This window comes from Brachionichthys hirsutus, chromosome 22 (assembly GCF_040956055.1).
Source record: "Brachionichthys hirsutus isolate HB-005 chromosome 22, CSIRO-AGI_Bhir_v1, whole genome shotgun sequence".
In the NCBI taxonomy this organism is placed as follows: domain Eukaryota; kingdom Metazoa; phylum Chordata; class Actinopteri; order Lophiiformes; family Brachionichthyidae; genus Brachionichthys; species Brachionichthys hirsutus.
The window spans coordinates 1,232,054-1,256,296 of NC_090918.1; the positions used below are offsets into that span (position 1 = coordinate 1,232,054).

At 44.7% G+C, this 24,243-nt stretch overlaps 2 protein-coding genes across 2 annotated transcripts; both read left to right on the top strand.

Annotated features, from left to right (window-relative positions):
• The first annotated feature begins 1,082 nt into the window (after window positions 1–1,082).
• LOC137911047 (FYVE, RhoGEF and PH domain-containing protein 6-like) lies at window positions 1,083–13,448 on the top strand. Its single transcript, XM_068755469.1, has 21 exons — window positions 1,083–1,112; window positions 1,340–3,402; window positions 5,290–5,407; window positions 6,485–6,552; window positions 6,628–6,658; window positions 8,356–8,507; window positions 9,186–9,342; window positions 9,533–9,620; window positions 10,115–10,165; window positions 10,247–10,305; window positions 10,392–10,463; window positions 10,576–10,644; window positions 10,736–10,819; window positions 11,270–11,349; window positions 11,434–11,536; window positions 11,622–11,765; window positions 11,842–11,944; window positions 12,500–12,594; window positions 12,734–12,862; window positions 12,944–13,092; window positions 13,397–13,448. The coding sequence occupies exons 1-21, from the start codon at window positions 1,083–1,085 to the stop codon at window positions 13,437–13,439; spliced, it is 3,888 nt and encodes a 1,295-aa protein (XP_068611570.1). The 3' UTR covers window positions 13,440–13,448.
• A 2,929-nt stretch (window positions 13,449–16,377) lies between these two features.
• On the top strand, window positions 16,378–17,930 carry ndufa12 (NADH:ubiquinone oxidoreductase subunit A12). Its single transcript, XM_068755335.1, has 4 exons — window positions 16,378–16,508; window positions 17,034–17,119; window positions 17,254–17,341; window positions 17,621–17,930. The coding sequence occupies exons 1-4, from the start codon at window positions 16,420–16,422 to the stop codon at window positions 17,799–17,801; spliced, it is 444 nt and encodes a 147-aa protein (XP_068611436.1). The 5' UTR covers window positions 16,378–16,419; the 3' UTR covers window positions 17,802–17,930.
• The last annotated feature ends 6,313 nt before the right edge of the window (window positions 17,931–24,243 follow it).

The window sequence follows — 24,243 nt, forward strand, 5'->3', positions numbered from 1 at the left end:
AAAACGTCGTCTTGACTCGCTGTAATGTCCTTTTGATGTTACGACTGTTGCAGCTGGATGGGGTTAAATCCTTTGTCTTAAAACATCTGTCCTGCTGTTGATGCGTCGAGTCGGACTCGACTAATACCTGCAACGTCAACCTCAGCCAAAGATTGACCTAAGTCGGGGAATTGACCACTAATTTTGATTTGTGCCATATAATTATTATTTTTCTTCTTCACTTTTTGTCTATAAAGTGTTTTTGTTTCACTCTGCATGGTGTTGCCCATTACAGTAAAAAAAAAAAAAAAAAAAAACGCAAGGCCACATCCACTAAAATGCCGATTTAAAGTTGCTTCGGCAGTAAAGAAGGCTTATATCTGATATGGATACGTTATAACAACTGTAATAGCATCGTTATCATGCGCTGGTAAATTCGGCTTATGTAAGAAGACCGAAGTAACAAGCTGGATAGTTTATCAGACTGATTCCTTCTCTGCTCACCGCGCCGCCGTGCAGGCTACTTTTTGCTATTCATTTCAGTTACTTCATGATGTTGGACTTTTTTTAAGGCAAGCTGCATGCCGAATTATAAAGCGGCTTATTGAATGGTGGTAATCGATAATTACTATCCCTTCACGCGAGTATTTGCGTTCAATAATGATTATTGTTTGAACGCAGTTTGGCGGGGAGAAACAGGTATCGATCGGCCTGCATGCTCAGGTCACAACTCTTTATCCATGTTTTATTATGGTAAACTTTATTTACAGCAAAGTTTAGAGACAGTTCACAATGTTACAATAGTTCTGGTAATTGTATTTATAGAAATGTGATTGTTATGGTGAACGAGGAAAGATAAATGAGACGACAAAATATCAGCAACAATAAATGTAAATATTAACAAATTACCACACATAGAGCAAATACACAAAGATGCATCGATCATCAACCGTAAGCCGGGGAGAATAGGGGTGTTTTGGCATTAGTTGTAATGCTAGAAGACCTCCACCTGTTCACCTCCTAAGGGGTCATCAGGTAGCGGTGTTATTGATTGCTTGTAAAAATCCTGCAAATATAGTATTACTGCACTCTAACCTCGAGAGATGAACGAAAAGAACCAGGTTCACAACAGAGTCGGTTTGAGATATGACTGCTATTTATTTCGTATTTATATATATATATTTGTGTAAAATATAAAAAAGCTCTGTGTGGCCACAAGACACACAAAGAGAAATGTAACCTTGTCTTTTAGAAATGCAGCATCGCTGACATATAAACATACAATTTAAGTTATAACAACACAAAGCACAGGGACAGGGAGGGTGCTGCAAATTAAAATGTGACCCTGAATTTCATACAGCGCTTTTACTATATAAGCCCTTCACTGCCTTATTCTTTATCTGCAGGTGTGAAGAAGCCTCCATTGGCTCCCAAACCGAAACTCCCTGCTGCCACCAGGCCTTCTCCCCCGCCCGTCGCCCCAAAACCAGACCTTCTCTCCCAGTGCTCGGTCGTCTCTCAACCGTCCCCTGCCACCCTCAAGAGGACAAAACCGGCTGTTGCCCCCAAACCGTGCATTCCCAAATCCGCTACCTTGTCTTCTCCCGTTTCGCCCCCGCCACCCAAACCCAGCGATCCCCTCGTCCGTTCGCAGGAACAGGAGGAGGCTTTTGGTGACAGCCTCTCCCTTCTCAACTCCAAAAATGGGATTATACCGGGGCCTGGCGAACTTGAATCCGATTACGTTATTCACACCTGCTCTTGCGGTCTCGACGACCCCTCCCGGTGTCGGCGACTGGAAAATGGGGCTACGGCAGAGAGCGGGAGCAATTTGCACCGGGAGGTGTCGCAGAATGGGATTTCCACAGATGGGTTCACGGGGACAAGGCCGCAAGAGGAGGGGGTTTCTTTGGGGAAGGGGGGAGGTCGGAGGGTGAGCAAAAAGCAGAGGGATAAACCTCAAAGGCAGAGACACCTGGATAAGGGACTGGAGAACAAAGAGGCACCGAGGACTGGGGGGCAGACGGGGGGGTCTTCAGAGATTATAGAACATCTGGGAAGCGGCGTCGCTGAGCCTGATGTTTCCGAAGGCGCTGAGGCCCAGAGCATGGATTTCACAGACTCAACGGCGGCCTGTGATGTTGCAGGCGGCATCGCCACGCCGGACTCCTCTGTGGAGCCGTTTGAGTCAGAGCAGAGCGGTGAACCATTTATTACAGCGCCTCCCCCCAGGGAGGCCCCTGATCGGCGCGTCCCCGCGGCCCCCAGTAAGCCTCTCCCGGTCCCTCACCCACGTAAACTCAAGAAGCCGGCCCTGGTGAGGCAGGGCGGCGTGGAGGGCGGCGGCCAGGATCGCCACGCCGATCAGAACCAGGGTCTGGAGTTGCTGCTCGCTGGTCTGTCTCTCGCCTCGGAGGGCGAGGAGCTCAGACAGGACGCGTGCGGTGACCCTTCACCCCAGACGGACTCCGGTTTGGGAGGCGACGAGGTCAACGTGCCCGTCCCGCCCCCTCGCCAGACCTCTCTCTCACCTCGCCTTCACAGAACCGCCCACGCCCCTTCTTCTCTGAACAAAAACGCCTCCCACTCCTTGGTCCTGCTGTCGCACGGCGACTCAACGCGCCACAAAGAGGGGAAGGAGGAGCGCCGGACGGAGGAGGATGAAGAGGACGGCTACGGCGACTTCGAGCGCTACCCGGTAACGCACAGCCTCCCTAAACAGCTCAAACCGGGCTGCCGTCCTCTCGCCAACACGAGGAGGGCGCTCTCTGCTGAGGATCAGCAGTCCCCCAGAGCCCCACCCAGAAAACCTCAGAGGCACAGCCTGCCAGCGCCCCCGCCACCTTCCGTCTGCCCCCCCGCACCCCCCCACGCAAACACCCCGATGAGGGAGCTGCCCGCGCCGCCCCTGGAGAAAACCGCCTGGCGCTTCAGCCGACCCTGCGTGACCTTCTTCAGCCGGCAGGTGCCCACCAGGAGCAGCGTTCCGCCAAAGAGCCGCGTCCCGGCCCTGGGGGGCAAGCAGAGGGCGCAGTCCTTCTCTGCGGCCGACTTGGCGACCCGCTCCGGCTCTCAAAAGAGGAGCCTCTCCTTCCGGAAGCTGGTGGAGCTCAGGCTGTCGGTCAGGATGCTGCCAAAGCTGCTGGCCAAAGGGGGCCAGTCTTTGGACTGTACCAGCGCGGAGCCAAACCAGGGGGGGGGGAGCCGGGCGCGACCTCAGAGCTGCGTAGAGGAGGCTGATATTTGTGGCGAAGGAGGCGAGGAATTAGTGGAGTATGAGAACGTCCCGCTGTACGAGGAGATCCCGGAGTACATGAACCTGCCGTTTCACGGCGCAAGGCTGGGCTGGTCACATGACTCCGATTCGGACATCTACGAGGTGCAGGATCCCTACGACAGATACCAGGACCACGAGTACGAGAGGTACATAGTCAGTACACGGTACAAAGGTGTAATCTGGATATTATTTACCTTATTAAAAACCTTACAATGGAAGAGAGATAATGAAACATGTGCCAGAGGTCACCTGTCGGATTCAGACCTTTACCCGGGGGCCGCCAGGTTGTCCCGGTTTTTGAGTTTTTTCATTTAAGTATTTCTAAAGAGTTTATTTACAGCGATGTGAAACACAAAAACACATATTTTGCTTTTGAGGAGCTGGAAACAGCATATATTTAGAATTTTCCTTTCCCCAGTTGAGTAATTATGAAAACAAATTGACGTCGAGTTTCTTCTAATCAGCCTAGAAATTCATGATTTCCATTCTGAGCTGATCCGGCAGGTGTTTTTTGGTTTCATGCTTAGACTGTTGAACAGACTCTCCCATCAGTGGCTGCTTGTGTTTGGGGTTGAAGCATGGAAGTAGACCCGAGGCCGGCTGTACCTGTACCTGCACCTTAACGTCGCCGCCACCCTGCGACCTCGGCTGACCCGCCCTGGTGTGGGCGCCGCCGTGTGCCACGGGTGACAGGAGCGGGTTGTGTTTCCAGCGGTTGAAGCCAGTGGCACTGAGCTTGAATAGAGCGTGGATGTGCGGCAGGTCAGCCTGCTTTCCTGTGGGTTATTTTCAGTGGCCAGGGCAGGAAATGTCTGAGAATCGCAGAAACGCCACACAGCGGTCCAGAACAGGGAAAAGGAATCTCCAGCAACCACCACCCTCCTCCTCCTCAGGCTGGTCCGCCCTTGCACCGCGTTTAGCCTCTTCCTAACCTCATCGCTCCATTTTTCTCCTCTTTCTCCGAGAGAATTGTCCGAAATGAGTTTAGTCCTCATCCCAGTGCGTGAACCGAATCGTGCTTTTTATATTTCTCCGTGGAAACGTAAGCCGAGGGAAGTGTTCCAGGAAAACTTCAAATATGTAGGCTGATTTTTAAGCGGCACAATGTAAAATAAATATTATTATTTACACCGTAAATTTTTAAACAACTTGAACACATAAAAAGAGTAGAATAGCTAATTCTATTGATTGATTTATTGAGGGGTTTTTTTTTGTGGTAATGTTCTGGCGAAAATTGGCAAAAATGTTTTAGTGTGTGCTAAAAACAGAAAAAAAAGTCACCTGACCGGTTACCATGGTTGCGTGCAAGCTCGCTATGAATTTAGTTTCGGTTTCATTTTCTGATGACAGAGCTGTTTGAGACAGAAAAGAGGGACGCGATGATAACAGCGTTCCTCCCCCAGGCTGACGAGGCCGATTAGCTGACATTTAAGTACGCCGGTGCCAAAACATCCATTTAAGATGCACCCACGTCTTAATTATTCCAGGCAGTTTCCCAGGCATCTGAGCTTGTTAGGGTTGATGCAAAGTGGCCCCAGGCGGTAAACAAGTAGCACTCTGCGCCCGGCCCGCTGCGCTGGAATGCTCTCCTCTGCACGAAGAGCTGAGGAAGAGCGAGTGTGTGTCAAGGTGGCCCCGCATGAGACAAACAGCCAAGTGGAGAGACGAGGCGGTATTGCTGATGAGGGTGAAAGGAAATGTGGGAATTCTTTGGGGGGCGGGGGGGGGGGGGGTCCCACAGTCTCTTTTCCTCTTTATTCCTCCTCCTTCTTCCTCCTCTGGAGCCTCATGTCGACAGTTTCAAAAAATCAGAACGCTTTAATTAAATTAAAGATTAAAGCAAGGGTGACACACACACACAGAAACGCTAACACATGTCGCTGCTTGCAGACGGGGCTTGGCGAGTGAAGCTGTCTGGTTGTGTGTGTGTCTGTGTGTGTGTGTGTGTGTGTGTGTGGTTCCTCCGCCTAATGGCAGTCGCTCTTCTCTCATGTGTGCTATCTGTGTGTGTGTGTTTTTTTTTTAATGAGCAGTGGCTGGCTGACGCAGGATGTCCATTCAGAGGAGGAGGAGATGCACAGTTCGGATGACGAGGACAACAGCAACAGCTCCAGCTCCAGCAAGGAGCACCTGGATGAGGCCGACCGACAGGTAATCTGTAGGGGGGGGGGGGGGGGGGTGCTGTTTAGTCTGTTCAAACAAGGCAGGGTCATGCAGGCCGGTCCCGTTTTAGGATCCCTGAATGATTCCAGTGATTCCTCTTTCTTTCTCTGCAATTCTTCACTCTCCTCACGCTACTGAGGAATATAAGCAGCCACGCGCACGCGCACACACACACACACACACACACACACACACACACACACACACACACACGCGTCGCCCACTTCCTTATCTAAGCTCCACTCCCCTCTCTTATCAGTTAATTTAACATTAAATATGCTTTTGTACTGAGTCACTGAACTCACACCAGCCTGTTTGGAAGTGTGTTTGTTTGTTTTTAATGGAGAGCATTGGAATAAAAGTGTTTTGTTTTTTTTATAGCTTCTTGCTCTCAATACAATCAAATGGATATTATAATGTTCTAAATGCGTGGTACTGTATTCTAAAAGTATTTTACACTTCAATACTTTTTAGCGAGCAAAGTGAAAATCTGAATCCAAGAGGACGACTCTCTCGACTGCTCTGTTTTGTCTTATCTGTCTTATCTCCGCTCGTCGAAGGAACACTGTGGCTGATAGCAGAGTGTAAAATGAGCTAATGCTAACCGACGCCACTCATATCGTCGCCGTGACTTAACGTCTGCTGCCAGGTGTATTTGCTTCCTGTCACCGCTTTCAATAAGAGGGTGTGAGTGCTGAAGCCCTGCCCCATTCAGAAATAGCTCTCTCTCAATGAGACACCCCCCCCCCCCCCCTTCATCCTGCGCGACCCCCGCCATGACACTGATGCCACTCAAAGCCCCAGGGTCAAACGGAGGCCAAGGCCAGTGTCCAAATGAAGTCACAGAGAGACCGCCCTCGTTACCATTCAACAACACATCCCATCGGGGACAGGGGACAGGGGACAGGTCGGTGTTGCTTGGGGGGGGGGGGGGCTCTAAAAGTCAAGCCTGATGTCTTTCCAGAAGGAAAAGCGATCACGATGATTTTCAGCGAGCCTGTGAGTGATCGGATTCCGGGGAATTTAGAATCTGTCTAGCAAAGCTCAATTGCGTTTCTCTTTCAGCACGAGGATGAGGTGAAGAGGAGGAAGGTGGTGCACATCGCCCAGGAGATAATGAGCTCGGAGAAAGTGTGAGTCGAGGCCTTCAGGAGGCTGCGTTGCTGCTGGTGGCTCTGTCGACTGACGTGTTTCTGCTCCTCCATCAGGTTCGTGGACGTCCTGAAGCTCCTTCACATAGTAAGTGCCGTGTTTACTTGAGAGGAACGTTTTCAGAGTAGTGCCCAGCATAACAAGTGGTGCTGTGCCCCCCCCCCCCCCGCTGTGTTGCCCGCTCTGGTGCCGTGATTGCTTCAAATGAGCTCCCTCACATTAATGAGATCCTGGCCCCATCTTTGCCCAAGAGAGTGAATAATGCTGTTATTTTGCAGCAGAGGCTTTTAATGTTGTTGATCTGGAGAGGGGGGGGGGGGCAGGTAAACGCATCACCACAAACAGGAAGGCACGGCTTTGATGAGTCCCATTAAGGGGAACGCTGTCACGCAGAAGGAAAGTGGCTTTCCTGCAAGGAAAAACAAAGCCTGAGTGAATTTGAGAAGAGATTTTATCCGCTTGTTTGCAGAACGCTATCCGCCCGGCTGCGTTGAGGTGACCTGTGTAATTTGTCTGCTGGGATTAAATCATTTACTGATGAGAGTGGGTGGAAAAAAGCAACACAGTGCAGTTACAGTAGTTCAGTTCATCTGGGATTGTTTTTATTGTCGGAACAGTAAAAGTGTCACATTGTTTTAAAAACATCTGCTGCCAATATGCTAAAGAAAGTTCAAGGTTATGACCAGAAAAAAAAAAAGACTCCTGTCAACCATGACGCAGCCGTTTGTGACAGCTCAGAAAGAATTTGCCCCATTATTTGTCTCGTTATGATTGGCTGACGTCTGGCCGCTCACACGAAGGTCTGTCTTCGGACTGCTGCAGTTGAAAATGATGGCGCCCCTAAAAAACCATCCCAGCTCGACAGTCATGCAAATATTTAAGTTGAACAAAACCCAGAACCAACTTCTGTCATGATAAGGGCCGACCCGACGTCTGACAGCTCTGCCTTTGTTTACGTGTGTAGCGTGGACAGAATGTACGTCCTGGAATCACATTTTTTGGGCTTTAAAACCCAGGACAGGTTGTTAATAGCCCGGTGGCTGATGGGGGGGGGGGGGGGGGCAGCTCTGTCCGAGAAACGAGGTCGGATCGCATTCTCCGGTCTGTGTGGACGGCCTGGCCGTGCAGCAGCTGCTTCCTCAGGCCACGGAGATGACCTCCAGACCCACACATGCCTCGGATAATCCTGTGTGTGTGTGTGTGTGTGCTGTGCGATCAGCATTACGACAACAAGAGCAAAGTCGTGTTGATGAATGCTTGAACTTAAAAGCATGGCCGCGTTTATCAGCTGGTGAAAGATCACTCCGTATCAATGGATTTGTTGATTGATAAAAAAAAAAAGAAAAAGAAACACAACTCAAACAACTTTCTATGTGGAGTGACAATCAAATAAAGGTGAAACAGGTAGAGTAAATTCAAGTAGTAGATATAAGGGTGTGTGTGTGTGTGTGTGTGTGTGTGTGTGTGTGCGTGTGAATGAGAACGAGAGAGAGAGAGCAGGCGATGGGAATCTTGCCTCGCCTCCCCGTTTCCTTCCAGCTGGATGTGTGTGTTGGCAGGCTGGACAAAACCATGAGTGCTGACTCAGATGTGTGTGTGTGTGTGCGTGTGTGCGTGTTGTAACGTGCGCACAGAGGTGTGGAGGAGGGTCACTTTACGAGGTGATAACCAGGTGCTGCTGTAAAACTGCAGTCCGTTATGTTGTCATCGCACCAAACCCTGTACGGCTGGGTGTGGGTGTGTCCTTGCCATGCGATGATGTCATTCACCCTCTGCCTATTCAGGACTTCCGGGATGCTGTCGCCCAGGCAACGCGTCAGAATGGGAAACCAGTGGTGGACGAGCGGATCCTCAATCAGATCCTTTATTACCTGCCGCAGTTGTACCAGCTCAACAGAGACCTGCTGAGGGAGCTGGAGGAGAGGGTGGCACTGTGGTAAATACACACAATTCTATTTTATTTTTTTTACTGATGTACATAAAAGTATTTAAAGGATTTAGAATTTTTTTTATTTTTTTTTGATAATCTTGAGCTGAACTTTGAAAGCTAAAGAAACAATGCAGTACCTCCAAGTGGCCATACGGGGGCAGTGTAGCCATCATTCAGGGGAGACACGACACATCTACAATACGATGAAGAAATGAAAATAAAATAAATATTATCTTTTCTCCAGAAAGCTTAAAAATCTGAAACTGACATTTTGTGGAATATCTCATGCAATATATTGATTTCCACAGATTTTCTTTTTTTTTTTAAGAAATCTGACTTTGCATGTGGAGTACGTTTGTTGATCTTTCATGTTTGTCGAGACTGTTTTTTTGTAGGAGGTGGATGATGACGTCTTTATCCAAGCCAATGTCAATGTTTGATTTTACAAAGCGGCTTCTTGGTTCAGTGACTCATCGCGTAGCTCTGCAGTTAAGTTAAAAAAAATAAAAATAATACTCAGATGAAGCGACTTTGAGTTTCCAGAAAAGCGCTATATAAATGAAATGTATTATTATTAGATGCTATGTTATAAGAAAGGCCTTCTCTTCAAATATAGTGGTTTACTACTGTGATACTCAATCGTTTGTTTATTTCTGACTTCTTCATTTGTCTTCCTGGTCCCAGGAGCGATCACCAGAGACTGTCAGACATCTTTGTCCAGAAGGGTCCTTACCTGAAGATGTACTCCACCTACATCCGGCAGTTTGATTACAACGTGGCTCTCTTGGACGAGCAGTGCAGGAAGAACGCCTCTTTTGCAGCTGTCGTCAGGGAGTTTGAGGTAGCACTATAGGAAGGGCGGGCCTTTCGCTTGTTGCTCTTTGCGTTTATTGAATATTTTGACATGGTTTTTTTTCTTTTTCATGGGGCAGCCATCAAACCCGCTCCACTCGTAGCCAAGTATTCGAATGAAAGCTTGATTTTCCTTGTGTTTACGAACAGAAAATAACGTGCTGCTTGTCTTTTCCCAGATGAGTCCACGATGCGCCAGCCTGGCTCTCAAACACTACCTGCTGAAACCGGTGCAGAGAATCCCTCAATACCAGCTGCTGCTAACAGGTACACACATTAAATCCTCATGACTGTTTTACAAGGCTCTGCCAAAGAAGGCTTAAAGTGCCGTTGGATTCTTCCCCTTCTTTGATTTAGAGGCTCTCTGAACAAAGGATATGAGGAATTTCCTATATAGTCAACAGAAGTAGAATTTAGGGTTAGGTTGCAAAGTACTTCAAGTCAACTACTGTACTTAATTAATTTACAGAAGTATTTTCAGAACTCATAACACTGTTCTATGACAAGTGTATTTTTACTCAACTAGATTGATATTTATTCATACACTTGTTATATGTTCCACTTGCATGATAATTTAATCCAGGTGTTTATTTAACATTGGCGCCATCTGGTGGCATGAACTGGTATGATTTAATCCTGGTTAAACGTGAATGTCCATGGATCTCTATCTTTTCGGTGCGTTGTTGGGCTCATAGTTTACGTAGCTTTTATAATTATGCTAAAGGCAGCCATGTTTCAGGGTGTTTTTCCACTCTTTCCAGATTATCTGAAGAACCTCCCGGAAGACTCTGAGGATTATAAAGACACACAAGGTCAGATAACTTCCAGAGTGATCCTTTGTGCTTTTATCGAGTCAGACTGATACTAATACTGGATCTTTGCTATTCATGCAGCTGCCCTCAGCATAGTGAAAGAGGTGGCCAACCATGCTAACGACATAATGAAACAAGGGGTAAGACGTCAGAGGCTTTGTGGCTGTGTCCCCCCCCCCCCCCCCCCGCTTCTCCTCCTCACCTCTCTGATTGTTGTGTGTTTCAGGATAACTTTCAGAAGCTGATGCACATTCAATACAGTCTCAACGGTCACCATGAGATTGTTCAGCCGGGCAGAGTAAGTCGCCGCCTCAGACCTCAGCCGGAGCAAAGTTCATCCAAGTCCAGAGCTTATTCACATTCTTACATTTTTCCAGGTAATGATAAATGCAGCCTGTCCCTGTTTGCAGGTGTTTCTGAAGGAGGGCACTCTGATGAAGCTCTCCAGGAAAGGCATGCAGCCACGGATGTTCTTCCTGGTCAGTATTTAAGAACAATTGTTCCTCTACGTCATTTTGTGCCTTTACAAAGACTGTCTGATTTTTGTTTTGTTTTTGTTTCTGACTTTAGTTCAATGATGCACTCATGTACACCACTCCGGTCCAGTCTGGTCAGTATAAACTCAACAGCGCCCTCTCCCTGGCTGGAATGAAGGTTAGAGACATGCAAATTTATTTTACTTGAATCCTTTGTTTTCAGTTTGTTTCATTTTTATATTTTTCCCACAATTGCAAGGATTATTCCCATTTTTCTGGCTATGTTCCTGTTAATATCTAAGTCTTTTTTATTCAAATGCTGTTCTTTATTTCCAAAATGTCATCTATTAGTAATTTAGTTTTTTTTTAAATCACAGTAATGGTTTTGTTATTTATTTATTTTTTCAATTTTAGAGGTAATGGAAAGGTATCAGAAGCCATTAAATTGGTACATAAAAATGTACAGACACGCTACATAAATACTTTACGGTTCATAAATAAAATATCTGCTCTAGTGAATTATTTATGCATTTTTTGCAGCGTGCGATTCCAGCTTTTACGCTCAGCGTTCTTCATCCCAAGTAATGGAATCTGTTATTTATGGTTTTATGGCGTGTGTGTTCTCCAGGTGAGTAAACCCAGCCAGGAGGCGTACCAGAATGAGCTGAACATTGAAAGTGTTGAACGCTCCTTCATCCTGTCTGCCAGGTCAGCACTCGGGAACAGCAGTATCAACCACTATCAGAATGTATGAGTTTCCCGCGTTACACAGATGTGTTTTTGTGATTGCAGTTCGGCCACGGAGCGAGACGAGTGGCTGGAAGCCATCGCCAAGGCCATAGACGACTACACAAAGAAGAAAATCACTTTCATATCGAGCCGGAGTCAGGAGGAGGTAAATTGTACAATCTGTGGATGGTTCTGAGGATTTAATTGGCCTGAGTGTTGTCAGGGGTTGCTTTCGCTCTTTGTCCACTCAGGTGGGGGGCGTTGTTGACAGCGGCGCCCCGTTAGGTTCAAAAGCTCCCATCTGGATCCCCGACCTGAGGGCCACCATGTGCATGATCTGTACCTGCGAATTCACCCTCACCTGGCGGAGGCATCACTGTCGCGCCTGTGGCAAAGTGAGTAACGCTCCTGTATCCACGAGGTCATTGTTATTATTATTTCCCATCACAATGCATGTGTGTGTTCTCGTAGGTGGTGTGTCAGGCATGCTCTGCCACTAAGTACTACCTGGAGTACTTGAAGAACCAGCCGGCACGCGTGTGTGATCACTGCTTTGTGAAGCTGCAGGAGAACAGTAAGATAAGCTTTTAGGTTGAGGGTGTTGTTGTTGTTTTTTAGGATTACACAACGGTAGATGGATTTTCTCTTCTAAATTTTGGTAGAAAGGGGCAGTACCTTTAAAAATGTGTTAGCATTGTGAGATATGAATTGTGCCATTGAAAGAAAATAAAATGCTGCATCAGGTTCTCCCCTGGACAGTTTGGACTCTTTGGTTTCATTCGGTTTTTTGGGGGGGTGGTTGTGCAATTTGGACTTAGACTTAGATATTTTTGGCTCGAGAAAAACACAGCATGAACCAGCTCGCAGTTTGGTGCTTTTTGTTACTATGTTCAATCCACAACAAATAAACTATTTTCCATGTTCTGTTAAGAACAATGGTGCTGGGTGATTTGAGAAAATGCCTTGAAAAGATAAATTTGTGATTTGTTTAAAAAATAAAAAACAAATCATCTTCAGAAGGAAAAAATTCAGATTTGTCATTCGGCTCTATATGGTTTATTTACTTGTGGTAAAAAATACATTGTCTATTTGTTCATTATAATTATTTATTATTTGTGCTTTATTTTAGGCGACCGCTGTGCCTCAACATCGGTGTCTCCCATCAAATCTGGCGCTTTCTCCTTCACAAGAAAACAGAAGAAGATTCCCGCTGCACTAAAAGAGGCAAGATACATAAATTCTGTATTTTCTGGTTTTGTATTTTATTTTCTGCTTTTCTGCTTCAGAATGGGTTTATTTTTGCATCGTTCATGTAGAGAGCTTATGAAAGAACTTTTGCTCCCTGTGCCCCCCCCCCCCCCAGGTTTCCGCCAACACAGAGAACTCCTCCATGAGTGGCTATTTGAACAGGTCAAAAGGCAACAAGAAGCAGTGGAAGAGGCTGTGGTTTGTCATCAAGAATAAAGTGCTGTACACCTACGCTGCCAGTGAGGTACCCCCGACCGGCTTGTTTTTCACTCAAATCTCTTGCAGCTTCTCCACTTTTCGGTTGAGTTATCACTTCTCCCTCTAGGATGTCGCAGCATTGGAGAGTCAGCCCTTGCTCGGGTTTTTCCTCAGGGAGGAGAAGAATGGGCCGGCCCAGAAGCTGCAGTTTAAGCTGTATCACAAAAATACGCTGTTCTACATCTTTAAAGCTGACGATATCCCCACCGCACAAAGGTATCTGAACTGAGACGACGTCTTTAAAATCACGATGCCGTGGTTGAGGCTAGCCTTGCAGACAGCATCGATGCAACACCTAGCATTATTAGTATTAGCGTTGGAACTAGGAGTAAATTAATATAGAAAATAATGGGAAAAAACAGTAGAGTGAAGCTGATTTTGATTTCAATTTTTAAAAAAATGGTTAGTGCCATTTATAATATTAACAGGGATTGGTGAAAATCTTAGGGGTTATGTTGGAATCTTCTGATATGCTTGTTTTAATAGTAGCTAATTTTCTGTTCTGTATTTTTGCTCTCAGATGGATCGAAGCCTTTCAGGAGGCAATGATTCTCGAACAGTAAACTTGGTTTAACAGCAGTGATGTCATATCACAGCCCCCCGGAGCCAGTTGATAGGCAACCTTATGACCCCGGATTGATCTCAGGTCAAAAGGTCACCAGCTCAGGAAGGACTCTGGATGGACTGTTTTAAACAGAACTCCACCACAGAGCGCCCCCCCCCCCCCCCTCTCCGAACCGCGTGTGGAAAACCAGACTAGCTTTTCCTTCACCAAGTTGGATTCTGTTTCTGCAAACATGCTTTCTAGCTGCTGATGGTCACAGCTGCGGGTCAAAGGTTAAGTCCTGAAGCATGTGTGTTGGAAGTGAGACAGAACCGTGCAGGGATTGTTTTTAACTGCAAACAGATGAAGGAATTATATGTTTGGGGAAGAAAATCTACCTTCATTTGAGGACATCAGTGTCGTCTACACTTTGGAGTTTAAAATATGTGGAGTCGTCCCATTAAGGCACAGTCAGATGTGTCATCTGAATCATGGATGCGACGTATCGCTGATGCTGTACATTTTCTAAAATGCTGAGATTTTACTGTGAATTGGGCTCCAACGAAGAAAGAAAGCGATGTTGCGTTCTTTCGTTCGATCTCTCTGGTTAAGAGATTTTACCCCTTTATTTTGACATTTAGCATCAAGTTATAGGTTAAACAACAGCATCCTGGAGAAAACTGGAAATGTCTTGATTATTGTAGATCATTTTTCCTACAATTAAAGTTCATGTTTAGCCCCATTGGAAAGGTTTAAAGGGTAAAATTGTGTATATGAACATAATGGAGTAGCATTGACATGTTTTATATCAAAGCCAAGAGCTAATATTTATAAACAAATATGATGATTTATTGTTTGAAGCACAGGCTGCCGATTATTTTTGAAGTAAGGTTTGTTAGGAAATATTTCTTCCATCAAAACCATTATCCTTTTTTTTATTTAAAAGAGAACTACTTACAGAAAAGGGACTTTTTAATGAGCAAATACTGTGGAAAGTATGCATGAACTATATTTCTAAGGAAATGCTCAAACTAATGGCAATAAATTGATGCTTGTTTTTACATACATTGTTCCTCATATCTCCGGTTTTGAGACAACTTGTAATAACATTAGGTGCTCTGATTGATAATCCTCACTAAAGAAGGACAAATCTTAGCATTGATTTGGTGTGACTACTCACTTTCTAGCCAGGGTACTCTGGATTTGTAGCTTTATAAATGAAAACAATTATTTTTCAGCCTTGGTGAAGTTTCCTTTGCGTTGCACTACACCATTTGGGCAAATTACTTCATTTCACAGTTGAAGAAACCCAAATCCTCTTTTCTAGTGAAAGGATTAAAAAGTCAGTAAAGTCATTGGAGCGTTTTATCTGCTGTCATCGTACGGTAATTTGTATGCCTCATTTTAGATACCGTGCAGCGGCCTGGAAATGCGAGTCGGGCGCATGCGTTTCATCGTGTTTGTACATTAATGTCGACCATTTATATGCATCTACTCTTTCAGAGTTAGAGTCTCATATAAACTATGATTCTAAACTGTCAGGCAACAGTTTTTAATAAAGATTTACGTAAACTGAAATGTTGTTTTCCTGTGATCATTTCCCGGATTTGTTCAAAGAATGACAAGCAGCGGTCTGGGAGAGTATCATAACATAAACCACTGACACTACTTCATTGCAGAGTGCAGACAGACGAATGTGGGAGGAGCTTGTTGGACTGTTTGCTTGCCTTATATCTATCTTTTGGGTCTCGGTTTGAGCCGGCAATCAGAAAGCTGGATAAGGGGTTAGATATTTTTAATAACTGACTCATGACAGACAGCAAAGGTCTGATTGTTTCTGTGGTTTTATGCTCTACCCCCCCCCCACACACACACACACACTCTGTGACCCTGTTATAGCCACCCTCATGGGCACCAGAGGGTTGTGGCTTTTTGAGACTTTAATTAAAGAGCAGGAGTTCAAGTCTGTGTTAGGAAACATCAGCTCTACTGCTGAAGTCCTTTAGAAACCGTCTGAGTCCTGTTACTTTGCTTTCAGAATTTTCAGATATACATTTTTTTATCTTTAAATATCACTGCTTTGGAAGCACGTTTCGTGTAGGAGTTGACACAACATAGAAAGATTTTACTGTCCGTGCAAGTTTTAATTATGACATTTATTGTATGTTTTTCACTAATCATTTATACCAATATATAATTTAAATAAATAATAATAATTAATAACTAGAAAAGCACTCAGAGAGCGCAGACCTCCGTCGAGCAGCTCATTCTCCTCCTAATTGGATTACTAGGTTCTAAATTGTTCTTGGTATCTTTATACACCAACCGTCCAACCATTAAAAGTAAAAGTGAATCGGTGTTGATGTACATTTCTAGCTGATTTTTGAATCATATGTAACGGGCTTTTCGATGTTAGAATTCTTTTTTTTTTTTCCTTACTCTATTCTAGATCCGATCCGGATTAAATTCGGTGGTGAGATAGAGGCCTCCACCCTACATGAATGTGTGTCAATTCCCATAAACATCTGTCAATCATCAACCGAGATATTGAGGAAAACATTTGGAAGCTCCATTGACTGCAATGTTACACCCAAGACGTGTCGCCTGCGCATGCGGGTCCACACAAAGACACACTCACATGTATGGACACGTATGGAATTTAGAGTGACCAATTCAGCTAAACTGCATGTTTTTTGGAGATGGGTGGGAACCGGAGAACCCGGCGAAGACCCACGCTTAGTAAATAACTGAAATAAGACATAGAAATATGTCCAAAGTACTGAGGGACAAACAAAAAAAGATACGCTTTTACTCATATAATCCCTTTCGGTACAGTCCATTCAATGAGAATTTAGAATTCTACGTATGTTTTCAAAGCCAATCTAGTTTTATAGCGCGTCTACGTTCAGATTTGTATGCGGAACTGTTTTGGCGAGTAGTACTACACGGATCTATTTCAATGCGGGAAAGGTCCGCTCCTGTATTTGTTCCGTCTCAAGATGGCGGAGTATATGAACGTAGTCCGAAGGGCTTTCGGGCAAATGAGAGGTCATGGTGGAGCCCGAGGGTTTTTTCTTCAGTTATTCAGGTCGGTGTAATTAGCATGACTTTATCGCATGTAACGACCCGCTGCCGGCGAATGTGAGAGTTTATAAAAGTGTATTACCGTGATTTTCTGTAGCATGTTGACAGCTAACTCGAGCTCTCCGGATAACATCATCATTAAAGTGACGTCAGACTGGTAAAACATATTTACGCAAATAAAGCTATTGCTGATGAATACAGCAGGTTTTTGCCCAAAAATCGAAACTGACCTTTTACAAAATGTAGCAATATTTGCAGTGTGGAAATATCGCGCTACAAGTAGAAATCCTGTGTAATATATTATACTTGATGTTCCTTTTCTGGAATTAATATAGCAATGATGCATCATGTATTTGTTTACTTAAGCAACACAAGTGGTTTACAACGCTTTTAAACGTAAATGTTAGGAAGCAAAGACGTGCTCGAGGTGTCGCCTTTTTTTTAGACTCCATTAGCCCTCCATCCTTCAGTACGTGAAAGTGAGCTGAGTGTCTTTGGGCTTGCCCGCCTAACGCCATTTCTTTGTCAGGGTGAATGACGTGAAGACAGGAGCCTTGATTGGTGTGGATAAATATGGAAACAAGTACTACGAGGACAAAAAGCACAGTTTCTTTGGTGAGTCCGTGTTCAAATATGATGTAATGTTGTTGGGTTTTTTTTGCATAAAATACAACTTTCAGGAGGACTCAATGGATTATGTACTTGCTGCTTGGAGTATTCACTTGTGTCTTTGTTTAAAATGCATTTAGGACGTCACCGCTGGGTGATCTACACGACAGAAATGAACGGAAAGAACACCTTGTGGGAGGTGGATGGCAGCATGGTTCCAGCCGAATGGTGAGATTAGCAAGATGCTATAAAGGACTTATGCAAAAACAATTATGAGAATATTTTAGCACAACGTTGTGCTAAAATATTCTCAAAATTTCTGATTCAAAATAATTTTTTGACTGTTTTCGCAGTCTGTGGAAATAGTTAAAATATTTAATGGTTGCCCTTTCATCTCAGACAAATACGATGCAACGTCAAGGTTATCTGAGATAAAACTCACAAAGACTAAATTAGCTTAAGCCGCTGTCATTCAAGCCAGATATATTCTTCATGTTTATTCCTCAGGCATTGCTGGCTGCACAGCATGACAGATAACCCCCCTACCACACATCCACCGGAGCCCAAGAAGTTCCTGGCTGAGACCCACCAGTTCAATGTCAGTGGGTCCACTCAGCAGTATGTGCCCTTCTCCACCACTCGCAAGAAGATCCATGAGTGGATTCCGCCTAAAGCCGAAACTCAGTGAACGCTGGCTGCATATTATTAATTTATGTTACCCTGCGCCTGTATCCAAACATGTCCCGAATAAAATCTGTACAGCCCAAGGCATGAAAGTGGCAATCATTCCAATAAACATGCAGCGGTGTTCACCACAGGTAGAGCATAACTTTGTGTTTGTCTAATCGGCTTTTTTACACAAGCAAGGTTCTGTCCGTGGCTCGGTCCTCCCCGAGAATGGCGTCGATCCGGATCTGGAACCAGATTCTAGAATTATTTTTACATCTGGAATCGTGCCTGTGCTGTAAACTGCCACTTTAAGAGGGAGGGACACGAATGGCATGATGGGAAAAAGAGTCCAGACGGAGTCTTGTAGTACGTTCCGGAGCAGCAAGCTAGAGCAGGTTTGGCCCCTCTGATCCGGAAGCACCGTTTACTGTCTCACAAGATCCAATAGTCTATTGGAGGCGAGGTCTGCAATCTCTGATTGTCGTTTTCTAGTTACTATTGATATTTGGCTGAGAGTCAAGCCTTGTCTGCAGGATCAGTAGAGCAGAATGAAAAATGCATTTTGGCATCTCCTTGATGCAGCATTTCAGTGAATAGCAAGTGTCTCCCTTCTTAATTTAGAAACCAGGATAGTCTTTTGCTCGGGGAATGGAGGATCTCATCCAGATCCGGGCCTTTACGCAGAAGTAAGGAGCAGAAAGGGCTCTGGTTTATCAACTGCTGAGTCACATGGGCAGTCCAAATTTTATATTTGTATTTAATGAGTAATTTCTTGCTCCTCGACTTAATCTTCGTCTCACATTAGGTGGTTGTTATTGTCCAATTTTATCCTCGGCAAACGGGGCAGCTAATCTCTCCCAACCTTCTGTACTGCTGATGCAGCAGAACACTGAAGCGGCAGCTGGTAGTGATGCCGCCACAAGAAAGAGGATACGGAGGGTCGTCCTGACATCTGGACGTGTTCCCTGTCTCCACCTCTTTCCTCTTCAGTCTTTCCTCCCGCCAAATTAAATCTCTCTTCTCCCTACTCTTTTATGATTCTCAATCTCATCCCTATTTTATTTCAAGTGCCTCATTTTTACTTTTGTGATTTAAGGACAATATAACCCTAACACCACCATTACTCGTGAAGAATCCCTTTGGGCATGAGTGGGTTGGTGCATGCAGCGCGCACGCACACACACACACACACACACACACAGCGCCTCGTATCTGCAGAGCCAGATAAGAGACTCCAGGGGACGTCCCCTCCTCAGGGAGGGAATCTGGCAGAGGAGTCCCTGCACTACACTCATTCATTCCTTTAAACCTCTCCTCATCCACCCTCCTCTTCCTCTCTCAGTGTCTGTCACCAGCTCTCCGCCGTCTGTCTGCTCTCTCCTCCTTTGGCGGCTGAGGTTGTTGGTACTGTGGCGAAGGCTGCCTGGGCCAGTGGAGGGTGGGCTGATAGAGATCACACGAATTCCAACTGCTCAGGATTGCTTCGTGCCTTTTAAGGCGGCCTTTGCCAGCCGGGCAGAACGTGTTGGAGAACTGCTCAGGTAGGGAGGGGGCGTGCCTCAGGATGAGGGCAGCATAGCGCAGGTTCGGATTGCAGTGTGTGGTTGCGTAGAGGGAGTTGCTTCATTGCTGCTAACACAGGAAGCATGACATTTCAGAAGAGGGTTACACACACTCAGCTTGACAGACAGGCCAGAACTCCGTCTTCTGTCATTAGTCCTGAAACTTCAAAGAGCCGGCCAGCGCTCTCCGGTGGCACCGTGCCTTTTGGAGCTGTTGGACCATGAACTTTGACCCCAGGGTGTGAGGACGAGGAAGCATGAGGAAGAACTACAGCGCTACTCCACTCATCTATGTGACAGAGGTAGCTGGTTTTTGGATTATTGCTGTATTTTATTTGCCGTTGCCCCTATATTTTAACTATTGTGTGAAAGATTGTAAAAAAAAAAGTGCATGAAGTCATTCCAGAGTCTCATGTAATCAGCAGGGCATTATTGCCCTCATGACCTCCATGTTTGCCCTGTGTCCAATGAGCAGCTCTCTATACGACGTGGCAGAAGAGCATTTATCATGTCCTGATCTCTGAAACCTTTTGGACAGGCTTTTCAGGGAAGCTGTCTGAGGCTTGCTCGTCTCTGTATCCGCTTGCAGGACGATAAAGGAAATCCATCTTTATATGATTTGTTTGTTTTTTTAATGATCAGGGATAATCAAGAGAGCTAAAAGTAAAATGTTGAGTCAGGCAAGTTTCATCATGTCTCTCTCTCTCTCTCTCTCTTGCTCTGTAAGTGTCACTGTGGAGAATGTGGTTGGCCTTTAGTGCTTGTGTAATATCTAAGGAATGTGTACAGCACACTGTAGATCATGTACACCCTTTAAGCCAAAGTCTTTTTGTTTTCTCTTCATTTCACTCTTGCTGTGAGGAACAGTATCCTCGAAGGTTCCCTGTAAAGTCAGGTCATGTTTGCATTCTTCCCCTTTTTGTGCTGATGCTGTTTTTTTCATGTTTTTTTCGTGTTTTTTTTTGTCTGTGGCTGCACCTCAGTCTGCCAGTACATGCACAGTGCAATGCTATCAAAAGTAGTGTTATGTAATCCATGTAGTATAATGGCGCTCTTCCTGTCCAAGCAGCAGCCTTGATCCGTACACAAACAAGGATCTGGTGGGAGGAAGAAGCAGCAGGACATCTCATCATTCGTGATTCTATTTACTCCTTCATCAACTGTCTCAGCTTTGCAGGCAGATTATGCAACAAGTATATAATCAGGCTTGATCAGTGTTTTCGCGGCCTCTGCCCCCCCCCCCCCCCGAAATGTTGGTACGGCCTCTGCGTACAGTTTATTTACAAAATCTAAGACGAATAGATGCGCTCCAGTTGATTGCTCTGGTCATTTCCTTCTGTTTACCACGGTAGCATTACTGTCTCAGACACACAGCGTTCAAGGCCATGGTGGATGGACTTTCATTTCCCCTACTCGCTCTCATTAGGCCGCCTGTTTCTCCCATAACGGAGGACATCGCAGTCACAACAGCCCAAATTCTCTAATTGTGCTTTCGTCCATAAACAGCCATATAATTATGTTAAAGCAAGACAGTATCAAATTGTCAACAGCAAACATTTTTACCGTCTTTGGGTATTATGAGGGCTGTTGTTTGAATTTTATTTTTTGTCAATGTTTAATTGTGTAGCTGCTGATGCAGAATTGTCGGTCTGTCTACGACTACAGTTCTGGACTGATTGATTAACTGATTCCTTTTCCTATCAGGACAAATGAACCTTGAGACATTTACTCATGAGGGACTTTTGATTTTGGAAAATAAATACGCCAACCTTCTGGTAATCGGCGACAGCTAGTTTGCTCACAGGTGGAACATGGTGCACTCTGCACCTGCTAAACGTCACCATATATAATCGTCTTCAAGTGAGCATGCCGCCATTCCTGACTTTAGTCTCAAAACCATCACAACGCAAAGAACACGTCATTATTTATGGTTTACTCATCATACAAAGCATCTGATCATTCCAACATCCCAAAAATAATCATGGATCAAACTATTTTTTTATTTATTATTATCCGATTTTATTGCAATTATTAGTATTATTGTAACCGACTAAGTGGTTTAAGAGGAATATCCACATGAATTCACAAATGTGAATGTGAACAGTGTGTCACCTTTTAAGAATTGTGTGTATTTTGTAAGAACAAAACTAATGTCATTTCGCATCACTGACATTTCATGGTTGGTGCTTATTCACTGATGAAGTGCGGTCCTACTACTAGCCGTGTTTTTCCTGCACAGTAATTGCTGCTATTTTTTCTTGCACTTTTATCATTTCAGTTTTCTCACTATGACCAAAAAACAAAACAAAACAAAACCACAGACGCTCGTGTTGCTGAACATAACATTTAAATGCACCCAGTAACTGTGTGTGTGTGTGTGTGTGTCCGTCCTCCTCTTCTGCTATCCAACCCAGCAATGATCTGTTACAAACTCTCCTACAAACGATTACTTGCAGGATTATCCCCCCCCCCTGTTTATTTTCTACATGGTTTGTGGCCGAACATAAAAACAGTCATTGTTAAAACTATTACATTAAAGGCCCAACAGGTCATTCGTAGACCAGTAAATAAATCAGATGATGGTCTAAACAAATTAATTAGCTGAATTCCATTCCTGACACACTCAGAGTCATCAACATTCCATGTAGTCAGACCGTAGAAGGGAGCAGAAGCATCCAAGCGGGAATAAAGAGACGCAGGGAGAAGATGCCGAACATGACTGATCGTTGTCACAATAACAAACGGCCTCGCGGTTCTTCTTCTGTTGCCGTCATCCTCCAGAGACAGACTGCAGACCCACAGAGCCGAACGCACCGTCATCAACTGCAGGTTGATTAGGCCCAGGCTAAGTGTTTGTCTCTGCATGCACAGTATGTCATTTCTCACTGAGAACAAACTAACATGTTCACTCAATTTGTCACCACGGTAACGAGAGATGATGCTAGCAGGTGCTGGCCCATCTTCAACGCTGGTTACGGGCTTAGGCTTGCTGTCTATTAACATGCTCCCAGCCACAGATGGTGCATTTTCAATTCAATTTAAATCACAGAGCTATTTAATAAATAATAAAACATGTTTTTTTTCTGAGCTGCTACGTGCTCATCAAACTTTTGAAGTGCCATATCATCCTCTGCAAAGCAACATATTATCAAAGGGGCTTAGTTAGTTTACGCCGCTGTTGTCCTCTCATAGTATGCTAAATGTGTGTGTGTGAATATAATGTGTGTACACAGCTTCATTTACATATAACCTTGTCTGTGTCAGTGTCCTCCAGCTAGCTGCTGTAAAAAGGGGGTGCTGTGCTTTGCTCTGTGAACAGAGGCCCAGCTTTCATGTTTCAGCATCTTTTTTTCCTGATGGGGGCAGAAATAAAAGTTAGATTTAGATTTCCCCCTCATTGTGCATTCCACACACCCCAACCCTCATGTATACCCGCTGGGTATAGATCCTTCCTTTATTAAGGTTAAAAATGTTCCTTCTATTCTTATGGTCCTTTTGGAGGTCGCTGTTCACGACCCTGTGGATTATCAATGGGTCCAGCACACTTGTGGATATGTATCAGGTTCTTATTCTTAAACAGTTGCAGGAATGTCTGGTGGAATCCTTGCAAGTTTTTTTTTATACACGCTTGAAGTAGCGACTGCTATCCTTTGCCATGTTGCACTTAGCTTCCCTTATTTAATAATATTAACAAAGTACTTAACTGTATGAGGGAAGTTGTCTGTTACCCTCTGTCACTCTTTGCTTCTGTTCTCCTGTGATAATGTCACACCTCTGTATTTTTAGCTTCCTTTTAATTTCCCCTCTACACATACAAATCACAGCATCGGCTATTTGCTCCCCCCCCCCCAAAAAAATAAATCTCCAAAGCGATCTCTAACCCCTCACAGGAAGACAAAAGGGCTTGAAATGTCAGGCGGGTAAATGGTGACGCATGAAAACGTTGCTGGTGCCCGATGCGTCCTACCGCCACACGCTTTGAAACGGTGACCCCTCAGATATTCATTTCAAACGACTTGTGGAGCTCCTATTTGTTCAGAGAAAGGCTGCAGACACATTCTGACACTCAGTATAGAAGCATGAATTGGAGATTCGTTTGATTGTTGTGTGACAGGCTTAGGTGACGCCATTTATGGGATTTAGACTTTGTTTTATTTCGGAATGGCTGAAGCAAGGAGCAGTTTCATTGTTTTTTAAAGGAGGAGACTGTGCTTGGCAGCAATAAAATAAATATATATATAAAACTTCTGATCTAAAGACCTTTAGGAAATAAAAGACATGTTAAACAGATCATAACAAAAAGCACATACAAAAATTAACAATGCAGTCTGTAATAAAAGGAGCACAACACAAAATGTGATGAGCAAATGCATAGAGGTTTGGCACAGATATACAGATGCAGCTGTAGCTGTTTATAAATGTACTGAAATCAATCATATAATAAAATAAAAGCAGTAAAATGTGGCCACATGCGTGCTGATCTAAACTCTGCAGATTGCTGAATGACTCAAATTCATACGCTGAGTTACCTCAGCGTTCTATTCAGCATTAGCTGATTCCTCACGAGTGTTCTTTGAAATAGTTTCCCTCAAATAACAGGTTATTTATCCCTGGGCTGCACAAATGCCCTTCTCTTTTCTGCCTTTTTTTCAAGGCCAGTTTGAAGCTCCTCTGTGTTATATTTTTTAATATTCACATTAACATAATCACTGTATGACGTAAAAACTGAGCCAGTGTTTGAAATGGTGACCTTGTGATTAACCATGACACCCCTGCACAAATCTGCAGCAGAGCTCCATCTCTAGGCATCCTGATTTTACTGCCACAGGCCCTTCATAACCGTCGACCTTCTTCTTTTCTCAGCATGCCTATTCAAGTGCCCCCTTGATTTAGTTCCCC

Excerpts from the sequence above, each read along its gene's own strand:
- LOC137911047 (XM_068755469.1), top strand. The coding sequence starts at position 1,083 with ATGAACGAAAAGAACCAGGTTCACAACAGA. Across the intron at positions 3,403-5,289 it reads CAGGACCACGAGTACGAGAG|TGGCTGGCTGACGCAGGATG; the intron begins GTACATAGTCAG and ends TTTAATGAGCAG. Across the intron at positions 5,408-6,484 it reads TGGATGAGGCCGACCGACAG|CACGAGGATGAGGTGAAGAG; the intron begins GTAATCTGTAGG and ends TTTCTCTTTCAG.
- ndufa12 (XM_068755335.1), top strand. The coding sequence starts at position 16,420 with ATGGCGGAGTATATGAACGTAGTCCGAAGGGCTTTCGGGCAAATGAGA. Across the intron at positions 17,120-17,253 it reads CAAAAAGCACAGTTTCTTTG|GACGTCACCGCTGGGTGATC; the intron begins GTGAGTCCGTGT and ends AAATGCATTTAG. Across the intron at positions 17,342-17,620 it reads AGCATGGTTCCAGCCGAATG|GCATTGCTGGCTGCACAGCA; the intron begins GTGAGATTAGCA and ends TTTATTCCTCAG.